The sequence below is a fragment of the Parathielavia appendiculata genome, assembly GCF_033297405.1.
Source record: "Parathielavia appendiculata strain CBS 731.68 unplaced genomic scaffold N657scaffold_3, whole genome shotgun sequence".
In the NCBI taxonomy this organism is placed as follows: Eukaryota; Fungi; Ascomycota; class Sordariomycetes; order Sordariales; family Chaetomiaceae; genus Parathielavia; species Parathielavia appendiculata.
The window spans coordinates 2,077,795-2,096,474 of record NW_026944222.1 but is presented as its reverse complement, the minus strand read 5'-3'; the positions used below and the strand labels follow the sequence as shown (position 1 = coordinate 2,096,474).

General features: G+C 56.8%; 9 protein-coding genes across 9 annotated transcripts; 6 read left to right on the top strand and 3 right to left on the bottom strand.

Moving 5' to 3' along the window:
- Positions 1-128: 128 nt before the first annotated feature.
- Positions 129-1,975, top strand: N657DRAFT_642961 (uncharacterized protein). The gene is made up of 3 exons (XM_062792448.1): positions 129-852; positions 907-1,098; positions 1,162-1,975. The coding sequence occupies exons 1-3, from the start codon at positions 268-270 to the stop codon at positions 1,711-1,713; spliced, it is 1,329 nt and encodes a 442-aa protein (XP_062649950.1). The 5' UTR covers positions 129-267; the 3' UTR covers positions 1,714-1,975.
- A 230-nt stretch (positions 1,976-2,205) lies between these two features.
- N657DRAFT_614675 (uncharacterized protein) lies at positions 2,206-5,744 on the bottom strand (the record flags this gene model as incomplete). The annotated part of the gene is made up of 3 exons (XM_062790446.1): positions 2,206-2,587; positions 2,702-3,497; positions 3,558-5,744. 3 exons carry the CDS (start codon positions 5,742-5,744, stop codon positions 2,382-2,384), a joined length of 3,189 nt encoding a protein of 1,062 aa, XP_062649949.1. The 3' UTR covers positions 2,206-2,381.
- A 1,561-nt stretch (positions 5,745-7,305) lies between these two features.
- On the bottom strand, positions 7,306-9,261 carry N657DRAFT_679155 (MFS general substrate transporter; the record flags this gene model as incomplete). Its single annotated transcript, XM_062796154.1, has 6 exons — positions 7,306-7,987; positions 8,041-8,541; positions 8,604-8,643; positions 8,704-8,762; positions 8,826-9,135; positions 9,186-9,261. The coding sequence occupies 6 exons, from the start codon at positions 9,259-9,261 to the stop codon at positions 7,306-7,308; spliced, it is 1,668 nt and encodes a 555-aa protein (XP_062649948.1).
- A 1,540-nt stretch (positions 9,262-10,801) lies between these two features.
- N657DRAFT_297066 (uncharacterized protein) lies at positions 10,802-11,621 on the bottom strand. The gene has a single exon (XM_062786663.1). The coding sequence runs from the start codon at positions 11,421-11,423 to the stop codon at positions 10,959-10,961; it is 465 nt and encodes a 154-aa protein (XP_062649947.1). The 5' UTR covers positions 11,424-11,621; the 3' UTR covers positions 10,802-10,958.
- Positions 11,622-13,636: 2,015 nt separating this feature from the next.
- Positions 13,637-14,526, top strand: N657DRAFT_642956 (uncharacterized protein). The gene has a single exon (XM_062792447.1). It carries the CDS (start codon positions 13,812-13,814, stop codon positions 14,133-14,135), a length of 324 nt encoding a protein of 107 aa, XP_062649946.1. The 5' UTR covers positions 13,637-13,811; the 3' UTR covers positions 14,136-14,526.
- N657DRAFT_296170 (uncharacterized protein) lies at positions 13,987-14,777 on the top strand. Its single transcript, XM_062786660.1, has one exon. The coding sequence runs from the start codon at positions 14,159-14,161 to the stop codon at positions 14,672-14,674; it is 516 nt and encodes a 171-aa protein (XP_062649945.1). The 5' UTR covers positions 13,987-14,158; the 3' UTR covers positions 14,675-14,777.
- On the top strand, positions 14,429-15,588 carry N657DRAFT_642955 (uncharacterized protein). Its single transcript, XM_062792446.1, has one exon. It carries the CDS (start codon positions 14,881-14,883, stop codon positions 15,388-15,390), a length of 510 nt encoding a protein of 169 aa, XP_062649944.1. The 5' UTR covers positions 14,429-14,880; the 3' UTR covers positions 15,391-15,588.
- A 295-nt stretch (positions 15,589-15,883) lies between these two features.
- Positions 15,884-16,544, top strand: N657DRAFT_642954 (uncharacterized protein). Its single transcript, XM_062792445.1, has 2 exons — positions 15,884-16,414; positions 16,506-16,544. Exons 1-2 carry the CDS (start codon positions 15,936-15,938, stop codon positions 16,534-16,536), a joined length of 510 nt encoding a protein of 169 aa, XP_062649943.1. The 5' UTR covers positions 15,884-15,935; the 3' UTR covers positions 16,537-16,544.
- Positions 16,545-17,063: 519 nt separating this feature from the next.
- On the top strand, positions 17,064-18,388 carry N657DRAFT_642952 (DUF1014-domain-containing protein). The gene has a single exon (XM_062792444.1). It carries the CDS (start codon positions 17,406-17,408, stop codon positions 18,039-18,041), a length of 636 nt encoding a protein of 211 aa, XP_062649942.1. The 5' UTR covers positions 17,064-17,405; the 3' UTR covers positions 18,042-18,388.
- Positions 18,389-18,680: the final 292 nt, after the last annotated feature.

The following is an 18,680-nucleotide window of genomic DNA, read 5'->3' as shown; positions in this document are numbered from 1 at the left end:
CATGTCACATCGACCATGTCAAGGTCGCCGTGGACAGTGTACTCAGTACCATGATGTACCCTCGGTAACCACCATGTGACCACGCACCTTGCACGCTTCCATCCAGCCCCACATTGTCCACGCCCTTCTGTGCAGTCACCCAACGGCGAGGCGCGTCAAACGGCGGATTGGAGCAGCGTACGGCGTCACCACCGAAATGTCAATTCAACGTGGATCGCTACACAAGGCCCAGTGTCTACGGCGTCGCCAAAAGGAAGCGCGGATACAATGGATGCCTTCGTGACCAGAAAGAAACGGAAATCGAGTCCTGAGAGGGCGGCGGCGGCACAGGAGGAATCGACAGATCTAAAGCTGGCCATTTTATCGTCTCTCCACCCCGAAGTCGACCAGGATATGCTCCTCGACATTCTGCTAGCTCATGATGGCAATGTCGACGTGACGTCTCAGGCCCTCAGGGCACCGAATGTCCCAAAGAAATCCGGGACAGGAACCACTGTGGCTGCCCAATCCTCGCTGCGGACGTTTGCTGTTAGCTCAGGTGCTTCCGGATCCTCTGCTCCATCGAAACGGGCCAGGCTGCTCTCCCGAAAGGGCGCAACACTCCATCTGTACGATCCCGTCGACATCAGCGAGCACACCCCCTGCACTATCGTCCATAACTTTTTACCCGCCGATGAGGCAGACTCGCTCCTGCAAGAGCTGCTCGAGGAGGCCAAGTCATTTGAGAAGATAACCTTCAAGCTGTTTGAGAACGTGGTCTCGAGTCCCCACACCTCGGGCTTCTATGTCGGCACCTACAAGGAGCTGCAGGAGCAAAAGCACGACTATGTGTACAATGGCGCAAGGATGACAGTGAGGCTTTGTCAACCCCTTTTTGCGCCTACTCCAGCACTAACAAGAAGGCAGGACGTCAGAACCCTGACCCCGCAGCTGGAGCGGGTCAAGGCTCGGGTCCAGGAGGCCGTCAACAGGGAGATACAAGCACGCGTTCGCACCCACTACGGCGGAAAGAAGCTGAAGTACCAATCTCCCGGGCCATGGACACCCAATGCGGCTTTTGTAAACTGCTACAACGGGCCGCAGGAGAGTGTCGGTTGGGTAAATCCCCCCGCTGAGGCACCAGTCCTCTTCCCTACTCACGGAGCTAACCATGCACCCCAGCACAGCGACCAACTAACATACCTTGGCCCCCGTCCGGTAATCGGCTCCCTCTCGCTAGGCGTAACCCGCGAATTCCGGGTCCGGCGCATCGTCCCCCAGGACGATGACACCTCCACCACAACAACCAACAGCAATCAGGACCTAGCAGGCCAGATCGCCATCCACCTGCCACACAACTCCCTCCTCGTGATGCACGCCGACATGCAAGAGGAGTGGAAACACAGCGTGAGCCCTGCCCATGCTATCGATCCGCACCCCGTGGCGGGCAATCGGCGAATCAACATCACGTACCGCCACTATCGCGAAGGGTTCCACCCGCGCAACACGCCGCGCTGCCCGTGCGGCGTGCCGGCCGTGCTGCGAGTCGTAAACAAGAAGAAGGAGAACTGGGGTCGGTATTTTTGGATGTGCCATGCGGGGAACGTACCGGGCAAGGAAGGCTGCGACTTCTTTCGATGGGCCGAGTTTGATGAGGATGGGAATCCCTCGGGGCCAAGGCAGGATGGTCTAAAGCAACAAGTGATGGAGCAGCAAGGGGAGAGAGAGTATTAGGCCACATGGCGGCGGTCATTGAAGTTGATGAGCCCGGGTCCTCTACATATACCACGAATAATAAAAGGAGTCCATGCAAGCAGGCGCAGGGGGTCCTTCCCAAGCCCACACTTCACATCGGAAAAGCCGTCTGGGATCGCTCCCTGAAGTTACTTTCCAGGCATCAACGCCAACCACTAGGCAGACTGTGTTGTTAACTCGACGACGACAATGGCTATGTATGACTGAGCCGTCCAACCGGGTATCTTTACAGATAAAGACAAATATACATGTACATGTGAAGAAAGCTCTGAAACTCGCCGTCTGCCATACAGAGTCGCTCCTCGGAACCGTGGGATCTCCACAATCAAGGGATGATGAGCCAGGTGCAGCAATAATCCGGCACCATCACACCGCCCATCATCTACGCAGAAAGCATGTCATCAGCACATCCCAGAGATCGTTCCCGGCAAGGCATAAAGCAGGAGTGCATCGCCCGCATCCGGCGGATCCAGTGACCGCTGTTTTACACATCACACACCACATAACACCACATAACCACACAGCGGGGGAAACAAGAGACACCCTCAACACCCAGCTCAAACCAAGCCTCCAAGTTCCGGAAAAACACCAACCCAGCAATCCAGATCACATCAATCTCAGATCCCTAATCCGGTGCCCTCGCCCCCTTACTGCCCCTGCCCCTGCTGGCCCTGTTGCGTTTGCGTCGTCGTCGGCGAATGCGTCTGCGTCTGCGTCGCAGCCTGCACCCCTCCTCCAAAGAAAAAGTCATCAAACAGTCCCAGTTGCAGGTGCTGCCCATCCCCGAGCAAATCGTGTCTCGACCCGCCGCCTTCGTACCCGACGTTGAACCCGGGTATATCCATCTGCACGTCTGCGTCGGCAAAACGGCTGTAGTCCGCGAATTCGTTGTCCAGCCCTCCTCCTCCTCCTCCCTGCATAGTACTGCCGCTGCCGCTGCCGCTGGGGTTGGGTGGCGAGTCCAAACTCTGGAGAAAGTCCAGGCCTTGCATGTCGTTAAACGCCTGGATTGTTCCCGGGCTGAATTGCTGCTGCTGTCGTGATGGTGGTGGTTGTTGTGGTTGTTGTTGTTGATGCCGAGGCGAGAGGAAGCCACCCGCTGCTGCGCCGGTTGCAAGGGGTTGGCTCATCATCTCGCCGATGGGTGAGCTGAGCGAGGTGGGGTGTTGTTGGCGGTGGTGCAGTTGTTGTTGTTTTTGCTGCTGCAGTGCCGACGGGGACCGCAGCATTGGTTGATCGATGGGCGCGGTCGCTTCTGGGGTGACGGGCTTTTTTATATCGTCGGTGGAACTGGCGTCGCTGCGTGGTGGGACGGGAGTGTTGCGCATGAGGGGGAAGCCATCTGCTTCTGTCTTGACCGTGGGGTTGCCGTGGATCCGGTATGACGCGCCTTTGGGGAAGGCAGATGCGAGCCAAGGGGCGGTGGAATACACGTCTGATGTGGCGGCTGAAGTTTGGCCCGCTGATGAAGGGTGTTGGCGATGCCTCTTGTACGGAGGCTTGCTCGACAGCGATGTGACACCGCTCCTGGTACTCCAGTCGAATCGTCTGTGGTCGAGGTTGTTTCTCGAGCTAGAGGCTGCGCTGGCCGGCGTGGGCTGGTATTGTTGACCGAAACCGCCAGTTTGATTGACCATTTTGAGGGTCGCCTTAACTGTCCGGTTGAATGCGTCTCGGCACGCTTCGGCAGGGGGGCATTTGTCCATGAAATCTGTGAAGACGGACGTCGCCGCAAGAATGGTGAAATCCACCTCGTCCATAGTCTGTAAACTAGGTTAACGACAACCGACGATGGACAGCGGGAAGAACGGGTGTCCTCATACCAATCGGCTCCTGACAATAGGAGAATGCCAGATGGCGTAGAGATACGATATGCCTGCCACAAACAGATGGTGCGTCGTCAAATACGTGTAGTTGACTACGCCAAGCAGATGCAACTGACGATACAGCCGCATGATCTTCTGGCCCGCCTCGGCAACCTTAAGGTACACGCGGTCTTCGTCCTCGCGAAGCTCTGCATTGTAGACGGCAGGGCTGTCCACTTCCTTGGCCGTGTCATACTCGCCCTCAAAGACTGTCGGAACGCTGAGGCTCTGCCTGTACAACACGATAATCGTCTGCCAATAGTTGAGACCAAAGAAGTCGATCGAGAAGGCCACGCCTGTGTCTTCCTTCATTGGCGCCGAGTTCTTCCATTCCCATAGACGCCTGTCGATATCGATCCGCCATGACCGGAACGAGTCAAACTTTGCCAGAAACGGCGATGGCAGGTCTGTGTGCATGTAGGGATTTTGGGAATTCTGCCCGCTGGCACGGGCACTCTGGGCTTGCCGGAACTGCAAGACCTGCAGGATCTCGGATTGCAGAAGCCGGAGTCGAAAGTAGTGGTGGGCAACCAGCTTGTAGGTGGGCCGTAGCATCTCCGGGGGCGGCTGGATCAAACCGCCGGCGGTGATGTAGCGGTCTTCCAGCAGCGAAGGGAACTCGGTCGTGATTACGTGGTCAGGGATGCCAAAGGGCCGACCAACGCAGAGGCTGACCAGGCGGTCAAGCGAGTACGTGCACCACCAGAGGCGCCGCCTCATATCACGTACATACTCTCGTCTCCCTTTCTCTTTCGCCACGCTGTCTCTTCGTGAGTTTGAGGCGTCGACGAAGCCAGCCTCAAGGTCCTTGCCGTCCTCATAGTGCAGCCCCAGATCGACTGCTCGCCTAACCGCCTCGCCGATGATGTACCAAAGGCCAGGGGGCACGGGTCTCAGCAGTGCAAAGTTGGCCAGCAGCAGCACCGCCTGCAAGTCTTCTAGACCAGCGCCGCTTCCAATGCATGCCTCAAGGTGGATCATGGCACTTGCATGGTACTCCTCGGGGCGGCACTGCCTCGAACTCGAGGAGTCCTCCAGGCCGGCTGGGGGAACGTGTCCTTTGGAGTCGCCCACTATGACCCCGGCGCCTATCGCGAAAACCATGTTCAGCACGTACAGCTCCCGCGGGCCCCGTCTCCGGCCGTCCCCGGCATATGTGCGTTCGAACATTTCCATAAACTCGCCCTTATGCAGGACGGGAATCTGCGGGTTAGCGTGCTCAAAGTACAGACTGATCAGCCTCAAGCCGAGCTCCTTGTCTGGGAACGGCGCCGGATGCAAGGTAGGCTTGGCGTGTAGGCCAAAGAAGGAATCGCGCATCGAGGTGGTCTGGCCCGGTTCTGTGGCGCCGTTGCCGCCAGGGGCAGGTCCGGATGGCCGCACGCCCCCCTTGTCCGAGTTTGACTTCTGGTCTGAGACCGATGACTGCACGGCGGCAAACACGACTCGAGCAAAGGATATGCCGGCTGTCGACCCGAGATAGCGATTGCTGGTCACGGCGGGACCGGCCGACGAGCCCGGTTTCGAGGCAAGCCTCTGCGGCCTGCCTCCGAGCCCGTCACCATTGCTTTCCGGTCTGCCGCTACTTGCGGCATCCGTACACTCCGAATAGGAAGACTGCCCAGCTTCGGTAGGCGACCGGATGCTGTTCGACTCGGCGCGCACCTTGGAGCAATAGTCCAGGTCCTCGGCGGGCGGGAAGGCGATGTCGTTGGCGGCCAGGAGGGCCTCGAGCTGCTCGACTCGCTTTTCCAAGTAGAAGGTGTAGCTCCGCGGCAGCTCTCTCTTGGAGATGGGGTCATACCCTACACAGGGCACGTTAGCCTTCTCGCAGCTCGCGCAGCTCGGTAGCTTCTGGTCGCAGCGGTTCTTGCGCAGGCGGCAACGGTTGCAGGCGCTGACATTGCGAAAGCTGCTACTCTGCCCGATCTTGCTTCCACCTCCACTGTTGATTCCAGCAGCAGCGCCGCCGCCGCCACCACCACCACCATGGCCCAGCAGCCCGTCGTGAACGCGGTCGCCCGCCGGGGAAGTCGCCCCCGCAGAGGGCAGCGAGGCCGGTGACTCCTTATCGGGCGATGATTGGCGGGGGCGTTTGGAGGGATGCGAGTCCGGGGACGGATGGTCACGATCGGGTGCCGGCATGGCTCTTCCTGCAATGCTTCTGAGACACACGGGTCGAGTTGCGGCTCCTTGATTCGGCGATGCGGTGCGGCCCGATGCGAACCAAGTACAGACACGTCAGTAACCTCCTCAGTCTCGGCAGCAGCCGGCTCAGTGCAGTACCGCCGCAGGCTCTGGGGCCCAGAGGTTCCGGCGTCTATTCCCGCACGTAGCGCCAAAAAGCGCGAGGGCCTCGGCAGAATCGACTTCAGCTCCGTCTTCGCCGTCGTCGTCTTCTGTCTTTCGGTTTGCCCTATTCTACCACTTCGTGGATGCAATGCGCCGGCCCATGCTCAGATTCTATCGCGTCGGGAGGATCGGCGGCCTGTGCGAATCATGGGCGTGTTTGCACTGTCTCTCCTGCTTGTGATATATGGATTTTTGTGTTGCTGCGACTGGCGGCCGAGACAATCCGGAAGCTCATATGGAGGGAACGGACTGCGTGTTGAGCTGGCGTCGAGCAACTAGGGAGTCGGATGGCCAGGGAGTGTGGCCGGTGTCTCGGAGGTACTCATCCCAATCTCGAGGGGGAGAATGGGAGGGCGGGCAGCAAGACGCCAACGCCCGGTTGCCGAGAGTTTGGTTCTTGATCGCCGGCGCGTTTTTTGTGGAAGATGGTGGATGTTGCTGCGCCGCGAGGGCAACCCCCAAATTGTGCTGATAAGAGCGGGCAGATAACGCCAAATGTGTGATGTGTAACTGGCAGGTGTGGATATTATATTATAGTATGTATTTGTGTCCACTTGCAATGTACATACACCCATGTACTCTATCAACTTACCGTTAAACTGCTATGCTGAAGTCCCTACCATTACCCGTATCGTAGTTAGGAGCAGAGGTAGAAAGGAGACAGGATTGCCTAATTATGCGACCCATACTCCGTAGAGGTAGCTGTTGATGCCGAAACTGTCTCCAAAAATGAGACCGCCAAGTGCAGCGCCCGCCTTCACTTTGGAGAGACAAGGCAGAAAGACGCCTTAACTGTTTAGGATAGAGGGAGGGGTTATATGTGCATGTACGGTGTGGTATGGGGAGACCCGGGAATAACCCATCCACTGCCGTGACCAATTCACTGGTGTCTGTCTCAAGGAACTAGGACCGGGTCTCAGCAGATGAATTGTATTCCAACGACATCCTCCAGTCCTGTACCTCCAAGTCCTCTTCGCCTGTGTCTCTAAGAAAGATCAAGTAACCCGCTGCAACCAAGCCGAAAAGCCGAAACAAGGGGAAAACGCCATTGGCCCAAGACACCCGTCGCCCAAATCAGAAAGCTGCATGCTCCGCTTGTTGTGTGTCCCCAGAAACCCGCTCACTGAAGGAATCCCGATCTATCCCAGTGTTGATGACCCGTGGAATGTTGTACTTGCCCGTAAAAACAACAAGAAACATGCTGAAAAAAACGCCGCGAGCGCCAGCACAGGCAAACGCCGCCCATCTAAAATTGGGCGGCGCAGGAGGGCCCCCGAGGGCATCTGGCCATGGCGACTCGTGTGAACCAGGTATGAGTAGTAAAAGAAAAGACGTCATTTGGTGAAGGGAAACTTCACTCCTGCTCAGCATGCCTCTCGCTAGTTCCTGCGCTGTCCCGAGTAGCCTGCGATTCAGTGACGGCCTCGATGTCGTCCTTCTCGTCCATCCTTCCCCGGGGTTCCGTGATCTTCATGCCGACCAAAGCGCCGCCGATGGTCACCAATCCAGTGACCCACCAAGATAGGCCCGAGTACCCGCTTTCCATGCCCATCGTGTACAGGAGCCCCGAGACGATGGGCCCCAGCGCGCGGCATAAACTGGCTGTCGAGGCAGCCGCCCCGTTGATGGTGCCCAGCGTCAATGTGGTCGGGGCCGAGTTGGTGATAAGGATGGCGTTGCTTGGGTAAGCCAGTGTCGAGAAGGTGCACTTCCAGATGACGATCATGTACACGCTGGCCATGCGTAGGCTCTCGGGAAGGAGGACGATGTATGGCGTGAAAAAGTAAAGCAGCGGGTACAGCATCGACATGAGCTTGAAAAGTCGGAGCGGACCCAGCTTTTCGGTAATCAAGGGGAACAGGAAGTGCGTCGATACCATCGAGTAAAGCCCCTGAACCGACAAGATGACGCCGATCGTCCGCGTGTCCAGGCCGAAGCCGCCGGCGAACTTGAAGGGGAGCGAGACTGGTAGATGATTCTCTGGTGCGTTCGTGCTGAGAAACACGGGAAGCAACGAATCGAAGACCATGGTGTGGCTAGAACGTGTCAGTCATGACAATTGCCGGCCGATCCGTTTGGGTTGACTTACAACGCGAGGATGCCGTACGAGGAAATGATGGTAACGACCGGCTTAGTGAAAATGGTTGTCGCCTTCTTCGAACCCTGACTGCCGCATCCCTCTTCAAGGTCCCTTGCTTCTTGTCCGGATATACCGATTGCCGATGACTGGCGAGCCGAGTCACCGTTCGTAAGATACCCAGGCAGTGACTCCTCGGTCTCAAACAGGAGAGGTTGGTTCTCGGCGTCCTTGGCTAGAGATCTGTCCTCGGCCAGCTCGCTGCTTCCGCGCAAATGGGATAGCAGGTAGTCACCAAGCTCCCGACCGCGATCGCGGTGGTGCCTCTTCTCGGCATGCGTTTCTTCCAGAAACAAGAGGCCAGTAATCACTCCGAGCGAGACGCAGATGGCGCTGAAGAGGTTGGGCAGTAGGTACGGGAAGCGGTCCCACAGACTGCCCGGTGCAAAAACCGACGGCAAGTTCTCGACCGGTTTCGCAAGTGCGCCCCCAATCATGGGCCCAACAATCGAGCTGGCGGTGCCGTTAGCGATCCTGACCCTTCCACATTTACTGTCCTCACACTTCCGACATACCCTATGCACCAGACTAACGGCATAACCGCGTAGGCGCGTGCTAGCGGCCCATGTTAGTTCATTGTTTCGCCCCCACCATCGATGCTCGCGGTAAACTCACGCTGATGTTCTTTGACCGTCACCATCTCGCCTACGGTTGTCTGTAACACTCCAATATTGCTTCTCCTGTTAGCCCAAAGGTTCCCCTGCCGGAAGACGCCAGCCTGTTTTCTCGAGTCTTACCCGTTCAAGAATCCGCCCAGAGCGCGAGCGAGCAGGGCGACTGGGAGGTTTGGCGCGAAGCCAAAGATGAGAACGCTCAAGCCCGTACCGCCCATTCCCATTAGTAACACGGGTTTCCGGCCGATTTTGTCGCTGAGTCTTCCCCAGAAAACACTGGTCGAGAACTCGGCAAAGGTAAAGGCTGAGGTCACCATGCCAGCATAAAACGAGATCTGGCTCTCGTCATCCGTCAGGTTGAAGTCCTTGACCATGTGATAGATGTATGGGAAGATGGACATGAATGCGATGGGCTCGCATATCCGGCAGAGTGCTGCATCATGTTAGAAGTCGTGTATGCAAACCATTCCTGTGCTAACTTACCTAGGATGAGCAACTGCTTTCCGGGATATGGGGGCCGCTCCGGGCCGGCCATGACACGGTTCCTTCGAGCGCGCATTGTTGATGTGAGACTTGGTCCCGGCTGTTGAGTGAACCCCTTTGCCGCCCGAAGGTTACCGTCGCAGAGCGATGTAAGTCCAGACCCACCCAATCGCAGGTCAGAGACGGGTTCGAGTTGAATTTTGTTTGTTGGAGTTGAGGATCGGTGTGTACCAAGGTAGTTCCGCGGGGAGGTGAGCTCGTGGGCAGGTCTGTGTGTGTACCTGAACTTCAGATGGGGTATGAAGCCCCCCCGATCCCGGCAACTGGCTCCCACTCGAGTTGTTGATGATACGAAACCTAGTATGGCAGAGGTGAGAGCAGGGTTTGACAAGAAGTGAGAACCGAGGAGCAAGGTGCGTGAACAAGAGTGGGAGTAGGAGGACTGAGAGAGGATGTATATATTCCCCTGGAGAGAAACAATCTGATCCACACCATGAGCTGCTACATGGAACTACATCCCAGGGAAGCCGACCAAGGCTGCGGGAAGGGCTGAGAACAGAGGTCACCGGATCATCCATCTGACTGTGTGGGGACCCTTTGCGTGGGATGTGGGCAAAATCCCAGAATAAAATTAACTTTTTCCTCGAGGGAAACGATGAAACAGCGGTGACAAGCTTCGACTTTCTGGCTCCAAGGAAGGAAACCAGATGATCCTGGGGCTGGACTACTCCGCAGGAGGTAAGGTAAGCTCAGATGTATCCGTGGTACATTCCCAATGGTACGAAGTCAGTGCTGCGGACAGCGTCAACTGCCATACTGATCCTGGGATCTTGACAGGGGTCGGGGCTTGGCGCAAACGAACGATGGCTGCCTTTTTCTTTTCCTTGTCTCGCGGGGTACGTACACTACCTACGCAAGGCCGGAAGTCTCTCGTTTCACCCCTTGCTCTACACTTGCAGGGGTATTCCGATGGGTCAACCGGGCTCGTCACCGTTTCGCTGGGACGTGATGGGGCCGGCCCCTTGACAAAAGGGCCTTCCCGTACCCGAAGTCTCCGTGATGAGAGGTTGTTTGGTCAACCCTTGTGAGAGAACAGCGGGTGTCCCTGGTGTGGTGTCGTCGTCGGTGGCGGCAAGGACGCGAGCAGCTTTGAGAGGAAAATGGCGGACGGTTGGCTGCACGACAGAAAACATGTTGATCTCTTGTGTTCGGGTCCGCGTAAGGCTCAATGCATGCCCGGCTTACCTGTAGAGGACGGCCATGTCCTATGTCTTAGGAAGCCATCGCACAACAGCAAGCGACTCGGGAAATCCGGGCGCATCAGCTTCGGACTGATGGGCAGAGTGAATGGAGCTGCTGGCGAGTGCTTCGGAGGGGTGTTGGCGGAAAATTGGTTGGGAGGGCGAACGGACGATGGCTGGTCGGCACCTTGTCCGGATGATACTACCAACCAACACATCACCGTCGCAATTCGCGGCTAACACCCCAGACTCCCCACTCATGAGGCTGCCACCTCGGTGCTTGATTGCAGGCTTCGGTCTGTTCGGTCGACTGCTCCAGGAGGAGAAAATGAGGCGGCGCCATTTTCCCAGTGCCGGATTGAGCCGCCCTTCTTCGCTGGATATGAAGTGAGCTCAACACCAAGGCGGGACGGCTGCATGAATACACGCATGCCGCATCCTGTCTCTGTCCTGGGAGTGATTGGTCGTGGCCAACAGGGCAGTGCGCGAGGCGCTGGCTCCTGGTTGATACATGTCGTCACGCGTCGTTCGTCTACGCAGTAAGACACGAGCGACTGGGCATAGACAGCACACCACAGGGTACTCCGTGCGGGCCGCGGATGATATCGAATGGGGGCGGGCTGTGGGAAGCTGTTGGCGCGAGTTGGCTGATTGTGACGCTCATCGAGAGGCGGTGAATCGCTACCAATGCCGGAACCCGGAGAATTGCGGGACACCTGAGTAGTCGGGTGTGGAGCGCCGACCGGGGGTGCCTGGGGGTGGCCCAAAAGGAACCAGAAAGTGGCATGCGTGATGGGCTCTGAAATCCGATCCTCCTCGTACTTTCCCCAACACGGACCATCATCGCATGCAGGCTGGAGCGGGCCGGGATGAAGTCAGGTGTGACAAACCCAACATCCGACCGCCTCATCAGCCAATTTAAGAACAATGAGGCTATCGGAAGTCGCGATGCCGGGGCCATGTCGCCGGCCGGGTCGTATGCAACCTCAGAAGACATGAAGGGCCAGACGGCAGTCGGTACAACCCACCTCGACGGAATACAGACCTCAGTGCTGTACGTGATTCAGGGCAACTAAAGACCGAGGCTTTATCGTTATCTCCGTGTCAGGTGCTTGAATGCCGAGTCATCACAGCAGCCTGGCACACAACTTGGCTGAATCGACGACACCGATGGCAAGCCACCGATCTTTGTTGCACGCATACCTCCGTACCTATCGTGGTCGGTCAATGTCCAAGATCAGGGGAGTGGAGCGATTGACGCCGGGCCCAACGCTCAGTTTGCGTTTTGTCTCTTGATATGGACTAAACCCGCAAGAGCAGGCAGGTACTGAGAGTGGTTTGCGTTTGGAAAACATACTTTTGATCTGGCAAGGCGTCCCGGCTGCCATTCGGTCATGTCGCGCGACATGACGATGTGTTGGAAGCTTTCTCGAGCAAAGAGACGCTGGCAATCTCATGTCGACAACTGCGGTAAACGCTGGTGCTTCCGAGTGGTGGGTAGCTTTGTGATCAGCGATTTGAGCAAATCGCGGAGCCCGGAATCGCTTCCTAGGTTCACATTAATACTCTGTGACCCACAACGCCAACTACTGTACCAGCATGTTTGCCTCTGTGAAGATGCGTCAGGACGGATAGGTTCCGGATTCCCAGACTATGTACTCCGTGTCGCACCGGTAAACCAGTGGTTTAGTTGGCCATGTTGTGTACTCATCATTTTCGAGGAGCGCTACCCTAGGTATCACCGTCATCCAGAGAATCTCGACCTAGGAATGAGCTGCAATGTTCCAGAAGCTGCCGGCAGGTAGTTATTGTCCTAGGCATGCACGAACCTACAGTAGATCCCGTGAGTGCTTCCATGCCGCGCATAACGTTAAACGTTAGTCACATGCAATGCCACAGCACCCGGTTTACATACAAGGTACCCTGCTTAACGTAGCTCACAGGTGATTGATTATCTACGGAGTACAGAAACACTTCCTGAGGCCCTGCCGGTTGGAAAGCGATACACTAAGTACCGGATTCGCCATCAATGGCATTAATAGAAAAGAAACCCAGAAAAGATGTGTGTGGGACTGGAAAAACTTAGCAGCAATGCCCCTGATAAATTTGCTAGTCTGGCATCAATGTGGAGCTTGGCCCGGCGAGCTGGACATGGACCGATCATCCCTTCTGTGTGGCAGGCCGAGGTGGTGGCAAACCAACCGGAACCAATCCACGGTTACGGGGAGCCATGTGGCGGACCCGCTCACATCGGACACCCACCCGCAGGCCGGGTTTCGCAAGAAGAATTTCATCACCCCTGATCAAACGGGGACAGTGCCGGATGCCGCATGTCTACCGTAGCAAAAGGTACCTTATTCTTGAAGGTACCGTGTGGTTACTCGTACAGCTCAGCCTATATCAGCAAGGTACCTTAGCCATATGTACATTAGAGGTAAGTATTTCGGACTGCCTCCAAATACAGCTCACACATTGAAATCAGATGTACGTAGGGAGTATACACAGTAGATTATGAGGCGGAGACTATGGTCCTCACTTACCTGTTTCCCATCCTCTTTCTTTTTGCTTTTTTTCTTTTTGGCCGATGGCCGGTTCCAAGCACTCACGTACGTCTGCCCCTGAGATGATGGCCGATGGCCCCCATCAACAAGCCATCCTTGTAAGCCAACTCGGTTCCAGAAACATGTTTTCCCCAAGCGGTTACCAACCAGATTTCCGGGCCGAGGGCCATCGAAGCTGATCTGTGACCACGTAATGTGGACGTTACAGTTGGGTACCGTATGGATAGCTGTCCTGCACCAATCAGCACATGACCTGCCTCGTTCAATTCGATCTCTGTACCTGCTCACTGCCGGCAGGACAGTTTGGCAGAACACAGTGCCTCTCTGCCAGGTCCCTGTATGAGATCCTGCACCAGTCGTAGCACGGGACGCAAGAGTGCGAAAAACCACCAGAGAGCGACTGCCACAGCAATAGATCGAGTTGCCGCACAGTCCCCAGTACTGATACAAACTCGTAGTTCTGTCCCGTCTTCCTGTCCCGAAGAATAAGAAAGAAGAAACTTGGATCGGAATCTGTTCCATTCAATGGTCCTCGAAGATGATTGGCCAACAGATTCCACCTCGCTTCACCCAGCACGCATCCCTTGGAGATCATGTGCTTCTGCTGTCCAACAGGAAACGATCTGCGGGCGTTCCATCAGACATTTTTCTCCACCAGCTTCAACTACATACACGGGGGAGCATCCCGAGGTTGGCTGCCAGGAACTCCCGACCGGATACTTTTACCATCCAAGGCGCACAGATACACATGATGTTGGCATCGAGCCTGAAACTTCTCATACAAGGCATTGGCGACTGGCTGCCTTCTTGTTCGAAGGGAGCAGATGATCTTCAACTGCCGGATCCATACTGCCGGTCTCGCCGGTTGTGGGTGTTCCCTGGCAGTGGAGAGCTCTGGCATGGCTCTCTTTTCTCCCCACGAAGCACGGGCCCGTCCACAAGCCGGGATCTCTCGTCTCGCCCGACAGCGGGGCAACCGGCCGAGGAAGATCCGTGGTGGGTCAGCGCCAGGCGAAGGACGGAAGCCTCACCACAAGGGCAGCGTCCTTGACCGACGACTGTCAGGTGCCAAGGCAGACAAAAAGCCTCAAGAGGGGACTTGTGCGCCTGCAATTTCAAGCAGGATCTCGGATGATGAGTCTTTCTGACAGCAACATTGAGCCTCATTCGCATGTTTCGAATTTGTTTTTCGGGATGCCATTTTTGGAAGGATGAGTGGGCTTGTGGCGGTGTGCGATCTCCCTCCGCTGTTAACATTAACTATGGGCCAACGCGTGGGGGAGCTGAGATGCGTCCAGGTCTCGGGCGGATTCCCAGCCGAAACCGAGCTCCCAAATTCGACCTCCTGCTTGTCCAGTTTCATGCTGCCTGCCTTATTACGACCCGTCTCCGGCACCTAACAGCGGTTCCCAAAGACGCAGAAGGTCCGGTGTCCGTCAGCCTGTCATCCATACATCCGAGTCTATCAGCTCACGACGCCAGACCGCAGAGTGATGCGACGGGGCTTGGCGGTCTCAATGAAACCCCCCGCAAACGGAGTACATACAGTAGTGTTCTCGGTTCCGGGGAACTGGGCCACGCCTGTGGCACTGTAACCTTGGTTCCTACAAGCCAGGGTTCTGCCGCTTACTGTGTATACTCCAAACTCGCCCTACCCATGGCCCATGGGGCGATGGCAATGCGCTGACGACAAGATCGCAACCGCATACTCGGCGAGTTCTGCACGCTTGTCGAATTGCTCAAAGGCAGGAATCGGAACAAACAGCAGGACGGATCGCGACGTGCCGTTTGTGTGCCGCCGGGACCTGGGGCACGAGGAGCGGAAAGGGATGCCATGTTTGGGTGACAGTCGGAGGGCGCCTGCAGCGACCTGCCCACTGCAATCCCGTACAAATGAGGTATGCCGGACGAGCCTGTTTGCTGCGGTTTTCCAAGGCAACCGCAGCAAAGAATCGGCGCCTCTACCAACGTCAGATGTGTTCCTTCGGCTTTGATAGATGCGGGTTGCCTCGTTCCTCCGTCAGGATGATGCACTTCACGCACATCCGAGCCGGGTTCCCTCTTTCGAATCCTCAGCTGAAGCCGTCAGTGTCGCGAGGATTCCGCTCCTCTTTCCTCGTCTTCAAATTCCGAGTCGCAGCGGACATCCAGCCCGAGCATGTTTTACACGCCGTCTACCTAGTTGGTGAGGTTTCAACTCCCTTGCGAGTGCGGTTGTTTAATGTCCTGCAAGTCGCTCCCCTCCCCAACAACGCGGCATATCAACAGGGACTAGGTCCGAGCCTCGGCCCCCGCTGCAGCCTCGTTCCCGAAGCCAATTGTCGGCCGGTAAGACTCGAGGGTCGACGCTGCCATCTGGAATCCGGTCGTCGCGACCTTTTACCAGAGCGGGGCCAGCTGTAGCGCTGCTTCTCCTGCGCTAGGTCACTCTTCCCTTCTGACTACGGCGGCTCGCTTGTGCGAGGTGATGTTCACGGCGGCATTATATTCAGACATATCCTGCGCAGCGTTCGTGAAGGATCAGCTGGGAATCTTGGTGCGCCGCCTCTCAAGTTTCGTGTCCCATCTCCCCTATCAACGCCCTAGCTAAGCATGCAGGAAAGGGGCACGTACAGCTCGACCCCGGTTCTACCAGAACCGAAGCGCGGTTTGTCGGTAACAACGAGTGAACAACACCAACCTGAATAGGGCGACGGACCTGCTCGGGGCCAATCCTCCGGCAAAATGGTCGGTTGACATTGGATCTGAGCCTCTGCGCTGAGCTGTCTCGCGCTCTCTGACCGGTCTGCGACCCTGGGCAGAGGCACTTCCAGAAACGACACAGCATGCAGTTGTGTGACACAGCAGCAGCGGCACCCCAGCCAGATACGGTGGCTTCGGACGATGACTGTGATTGCCTGTTACAGCTTGCTACGTACTAATTCGGCCAAGGTATCGCATAGGCGTCAATGACCTGTCGTTTCCAATCTCGCTTCGACTCATGGGTTGCAACAAGGTACATACAATATCGACGAAATCGTTCTTTGAGCCGCAGCCGGCGACCTCTCAAGCCGCAGGGCCGTCAGTGTGATGTGGTCCCGAACGATCGTCAGCTACCCGATTGCCGATTATTGTCGGCACCCGTTCCACCGGACATCAACCACTCTGGACGCTGGGTTTCTAAGCTGGCACCAGATTGCATGTGTGACTTTGGTCACAAGGTTTGCCCTTCCCTCGCCAGCATCGCCGCGCCAGGAGGTCCATCGACATTCCAGGGTCCTCTTGGATGTACAGTCTTGGGCTCGCGTGGCACAACGCGCCGAGTACCGCAGAGGGAGCCTGTACGGCACAGGAGGTTACCGCAAAAGACCGACCCAAGTGAACGGTGGAATTCGCCTGGGAACGAACCCCAGCGGCTCAAACCATCCATGGATGGCGACGCCCGCCAATAAATGAGTCATCAGTATCGAGGAAGCCTGTGTTCAAAATCGCAGCCGGGATAAGGAGTGGAAGCGTCAAGATAGCTTGGTGATCCTTACTCCGTACACGACTCCCATCATCCGGATGTGAGATTGATTCCTCCTCGGCGCCCAAAAAGTAAGGGAGTGCAGCATGAATGGAAGTCGAAAGTGAAAGCCGGAGCAAAAAGGAGCCACCCGGGCAAGTGACTCAGGACTGCATCGACGAGTCGGAAAGGAAAGAGTTGGTTACACAGCAATGGAAGTCAAACAGAAGGAAACCACCAATTTCAGATTAGGGAGCGAAATCAATGCTTCCAAAGCGGGTTGCCAGTGTGGATATGCCCCACTTCCAGTCTGGGCTTCACAGCGGGCCAGCCCCGCCAAGGTTGGTGGTCCCGTCACTGCTGTGTCACTTTCTCTCCCGTCCCCACTATCCTTTGAAGTTGCTCATCCACTCTTGACTTTGCGAGGAGTAGCATCTACGCCACACTCAGACATTCTTCGCACACATACGGGCGCGACTGACGAGAAGATCGTCGGTAAGCAGGCGAATCGACAGGAACGACACTGAAAGACATGGGTGGTGGGAAAAAAGGCGGGGCCGAGGGCAACAGCAAGAAAGCTGCCGGCCAGGCCCGCAAGGCCGAGGCCGCCGCCGCGAAGGCAGCGGCTGCTGATGCCGAACGAGCGGCCGCCGAGGCCGCTAAATGGGACAAAGGAGCCAAGAGCAACGCCAAAAAGTGAGTCTCGCCTTTACTTCGTTTTCTTCCGTTGCCGGGTCTTCTTCGATGAGGCCTTTTGGACGGTGTTTGCTGCGGGCTGCCACCGGGCCGTATCGCCCGGTCAGCGATTCGACAGGTGGCGAGGGGTCTGGCTGCTGTGTTGTCGTGACGGGGCATTTGGGCTGCTGCATGTCTTCCATGGCACTGCATAGCAGATCACGGAGTCCGCCGACAACAGGCCCATGCATGCGCTGGCATGGACCCTACGTGCCGAGCCGCTGCCTACCCAGCTGTTCCATGGACTTGTCCAAGACTTGGTCCGCCCCCGGGCGTGGTCTGGGCGATGAATTCTGACCTCTCTCCACCACCCAACAGGGAAGCCGAAGAAGCCAAGAGAGCGGAGCAAGCCCGGAAGAAGGCTGAGAAAGAAGCCCTGCTCGCCGAGGAAGAGAAGAACACAGCAGGACGATCGGCGCCCAAGAACTCCAAGACGGCAACCAAGAAGACTAGGGGGCTGGACCTGTCGCAACTTGACGACGTAGGCAACGGAGGCTTGCCGGCGTTGAGTGCATCAGGAATTGACAACGCCCTGGACGCCTTGTCCCTGACATCTAAGTCGGACACGAAGATCGACAAACACCCCGAGAGACGGTTCAAGGCAGCGTATGCCCAGTTTGAGGAGCGACGACTTAAGGAGATGGAGTCAGATGGCAGCGGGGCAGGTCTTCGGCTCAACCAGAAGAAGGAGAAGATCAAGAAGGAGTTTGAGCGCAGCCCCGAAAACCCGTTCAATCAGCTTACGGCACGCTACGACGCTTCCAAGGAAGAGCTGGCAGAGCTTCGCGAGAAGGAAAAGAGCAAGATCGAGGCCCGGCTCACGTCTAAGTCCTGAAAGCAGGGGACTCTTCTGTGCGGAGCAAGAGTCCGGGGAAAGAGAGGGGAACTACCAAGCTGGCCAAGGCTGGGGTATCATGCGCGGGACCCGGAAGAGAAGGGATAGGATTGGCGAAGGCGTCACAACCGAGGTGGTTGTCCAATGGTGGCCTCTCCGAACCGGGGCAGCATGGTTCGGTTTCGAAGTGGTAAAGGTCCACCGGTTTTGGGCGACGTGCATGGGCGGGCGTCAGCCGACAGTCTTATTGCGCCGTATATAGGTGCAGGCTTGAGCTTGGTAGGTAGGTGATGGCGTGAAAGGTCGAGCGCTCAATAGGTAGCTGTAAACGAACCCGGTGTGACGCGTGTCTCAGACAGGGCATTTTTGCACCGTGACGGAAGCTGGTCAGACGCCGGAGCAGCGACTTGGCATCGCGTCTGCAAAATTGGGCCCAGATCTGTTGCTTGCAGACACATGCGACCTGGGTAAACAAACTGCCCGTGGAAGCATTGGCAACGCCCCTAGGTCTCTACTATGTACAGATACACCATGCATCTTACATTGCATTTTCAGTTGTCAGGAGCTGGTGGAACTGATTGGCATGCCCACGACCCTAACCCTTGATGGTCTACGCGCTCTCCTCTGCCTCTTGGCGCC

Excerpts from the sequence above, each read along its gene's own strand:
- N657DRAFT_642961 (XM_062792448.1), top strand. The coding sequence starts at position 268 with ATGGATGCCTTCGTGACCAGAAAGAAACGGAAATCGAGTCCTGAGAGG. Across the intron at positions 853-906 it reads ACAATGGCGCAAGGATGACA|GACGTCAGAACCCTGACCCC; the intron begins GTGAGGCTTTGT and ends ACAAGAAGGCAG. Across the intron at positions 1,099-1,161 it reads CGCAGGAGAGTGTCGGTTGG|CACAGCGACCAACTAACATA; the intron begins GTAAATCCCCCC and ends CATGCACCCCAG.
- N657DRAFT_297066 (XM_062786663.1), bottom strand. The coding sequence starts at position 11,423 with ATGTCTTCTGAGGTTGCATACGACCCGGCCGGCGACATGGCCCCGGCA.
- N657DRAFT_642956 (XM_062792447.1), top strand. The coding sequence starts at position 13,812 with ATGATCTTCAACTGCCGGATCCATACTGCCGGTCTCGCCGGTTGTGGG.
- N657DRAFT_296170 (XM_062786660.1), top strand. The coding sequence starts at position 14,159 with ATGTTTCGAATTTGTTTTTCGGGATGCCATTTTTGGAAGGATGAGTGG.
- N657DRAFT_642955 (XM_062792446.1), top strand. The coding sequence starts at position 14,881 with ATGAGGTATGCCGGACGAGCCTGTTTGCTGCGGTTTTCCAAGGCAACC.
- N657DRAFT_642954 (XM_062792445.1), top strand. The coding sequence starts at position 15,936 with ATGACCTGTCGTTTCCAATCTCGCTTCGACTCATGGGTTGCAACAAGG. Across the intron at positions 16,415-16,505 it reads ATGGATGGCGACGCCCGCCA|TCCGTACACGACTCCCATCA; the intron begins ATAAATGAGTCA and ends GGTGATCCTTAC.
- N657DRAFT_642952 (XM_062792444.1), top strand. The coding sequence starts at position 17,406 with ATGGACCCTACGTGCCGAGCCGCTGCCTACCCAGCTGTTCCATGGACT.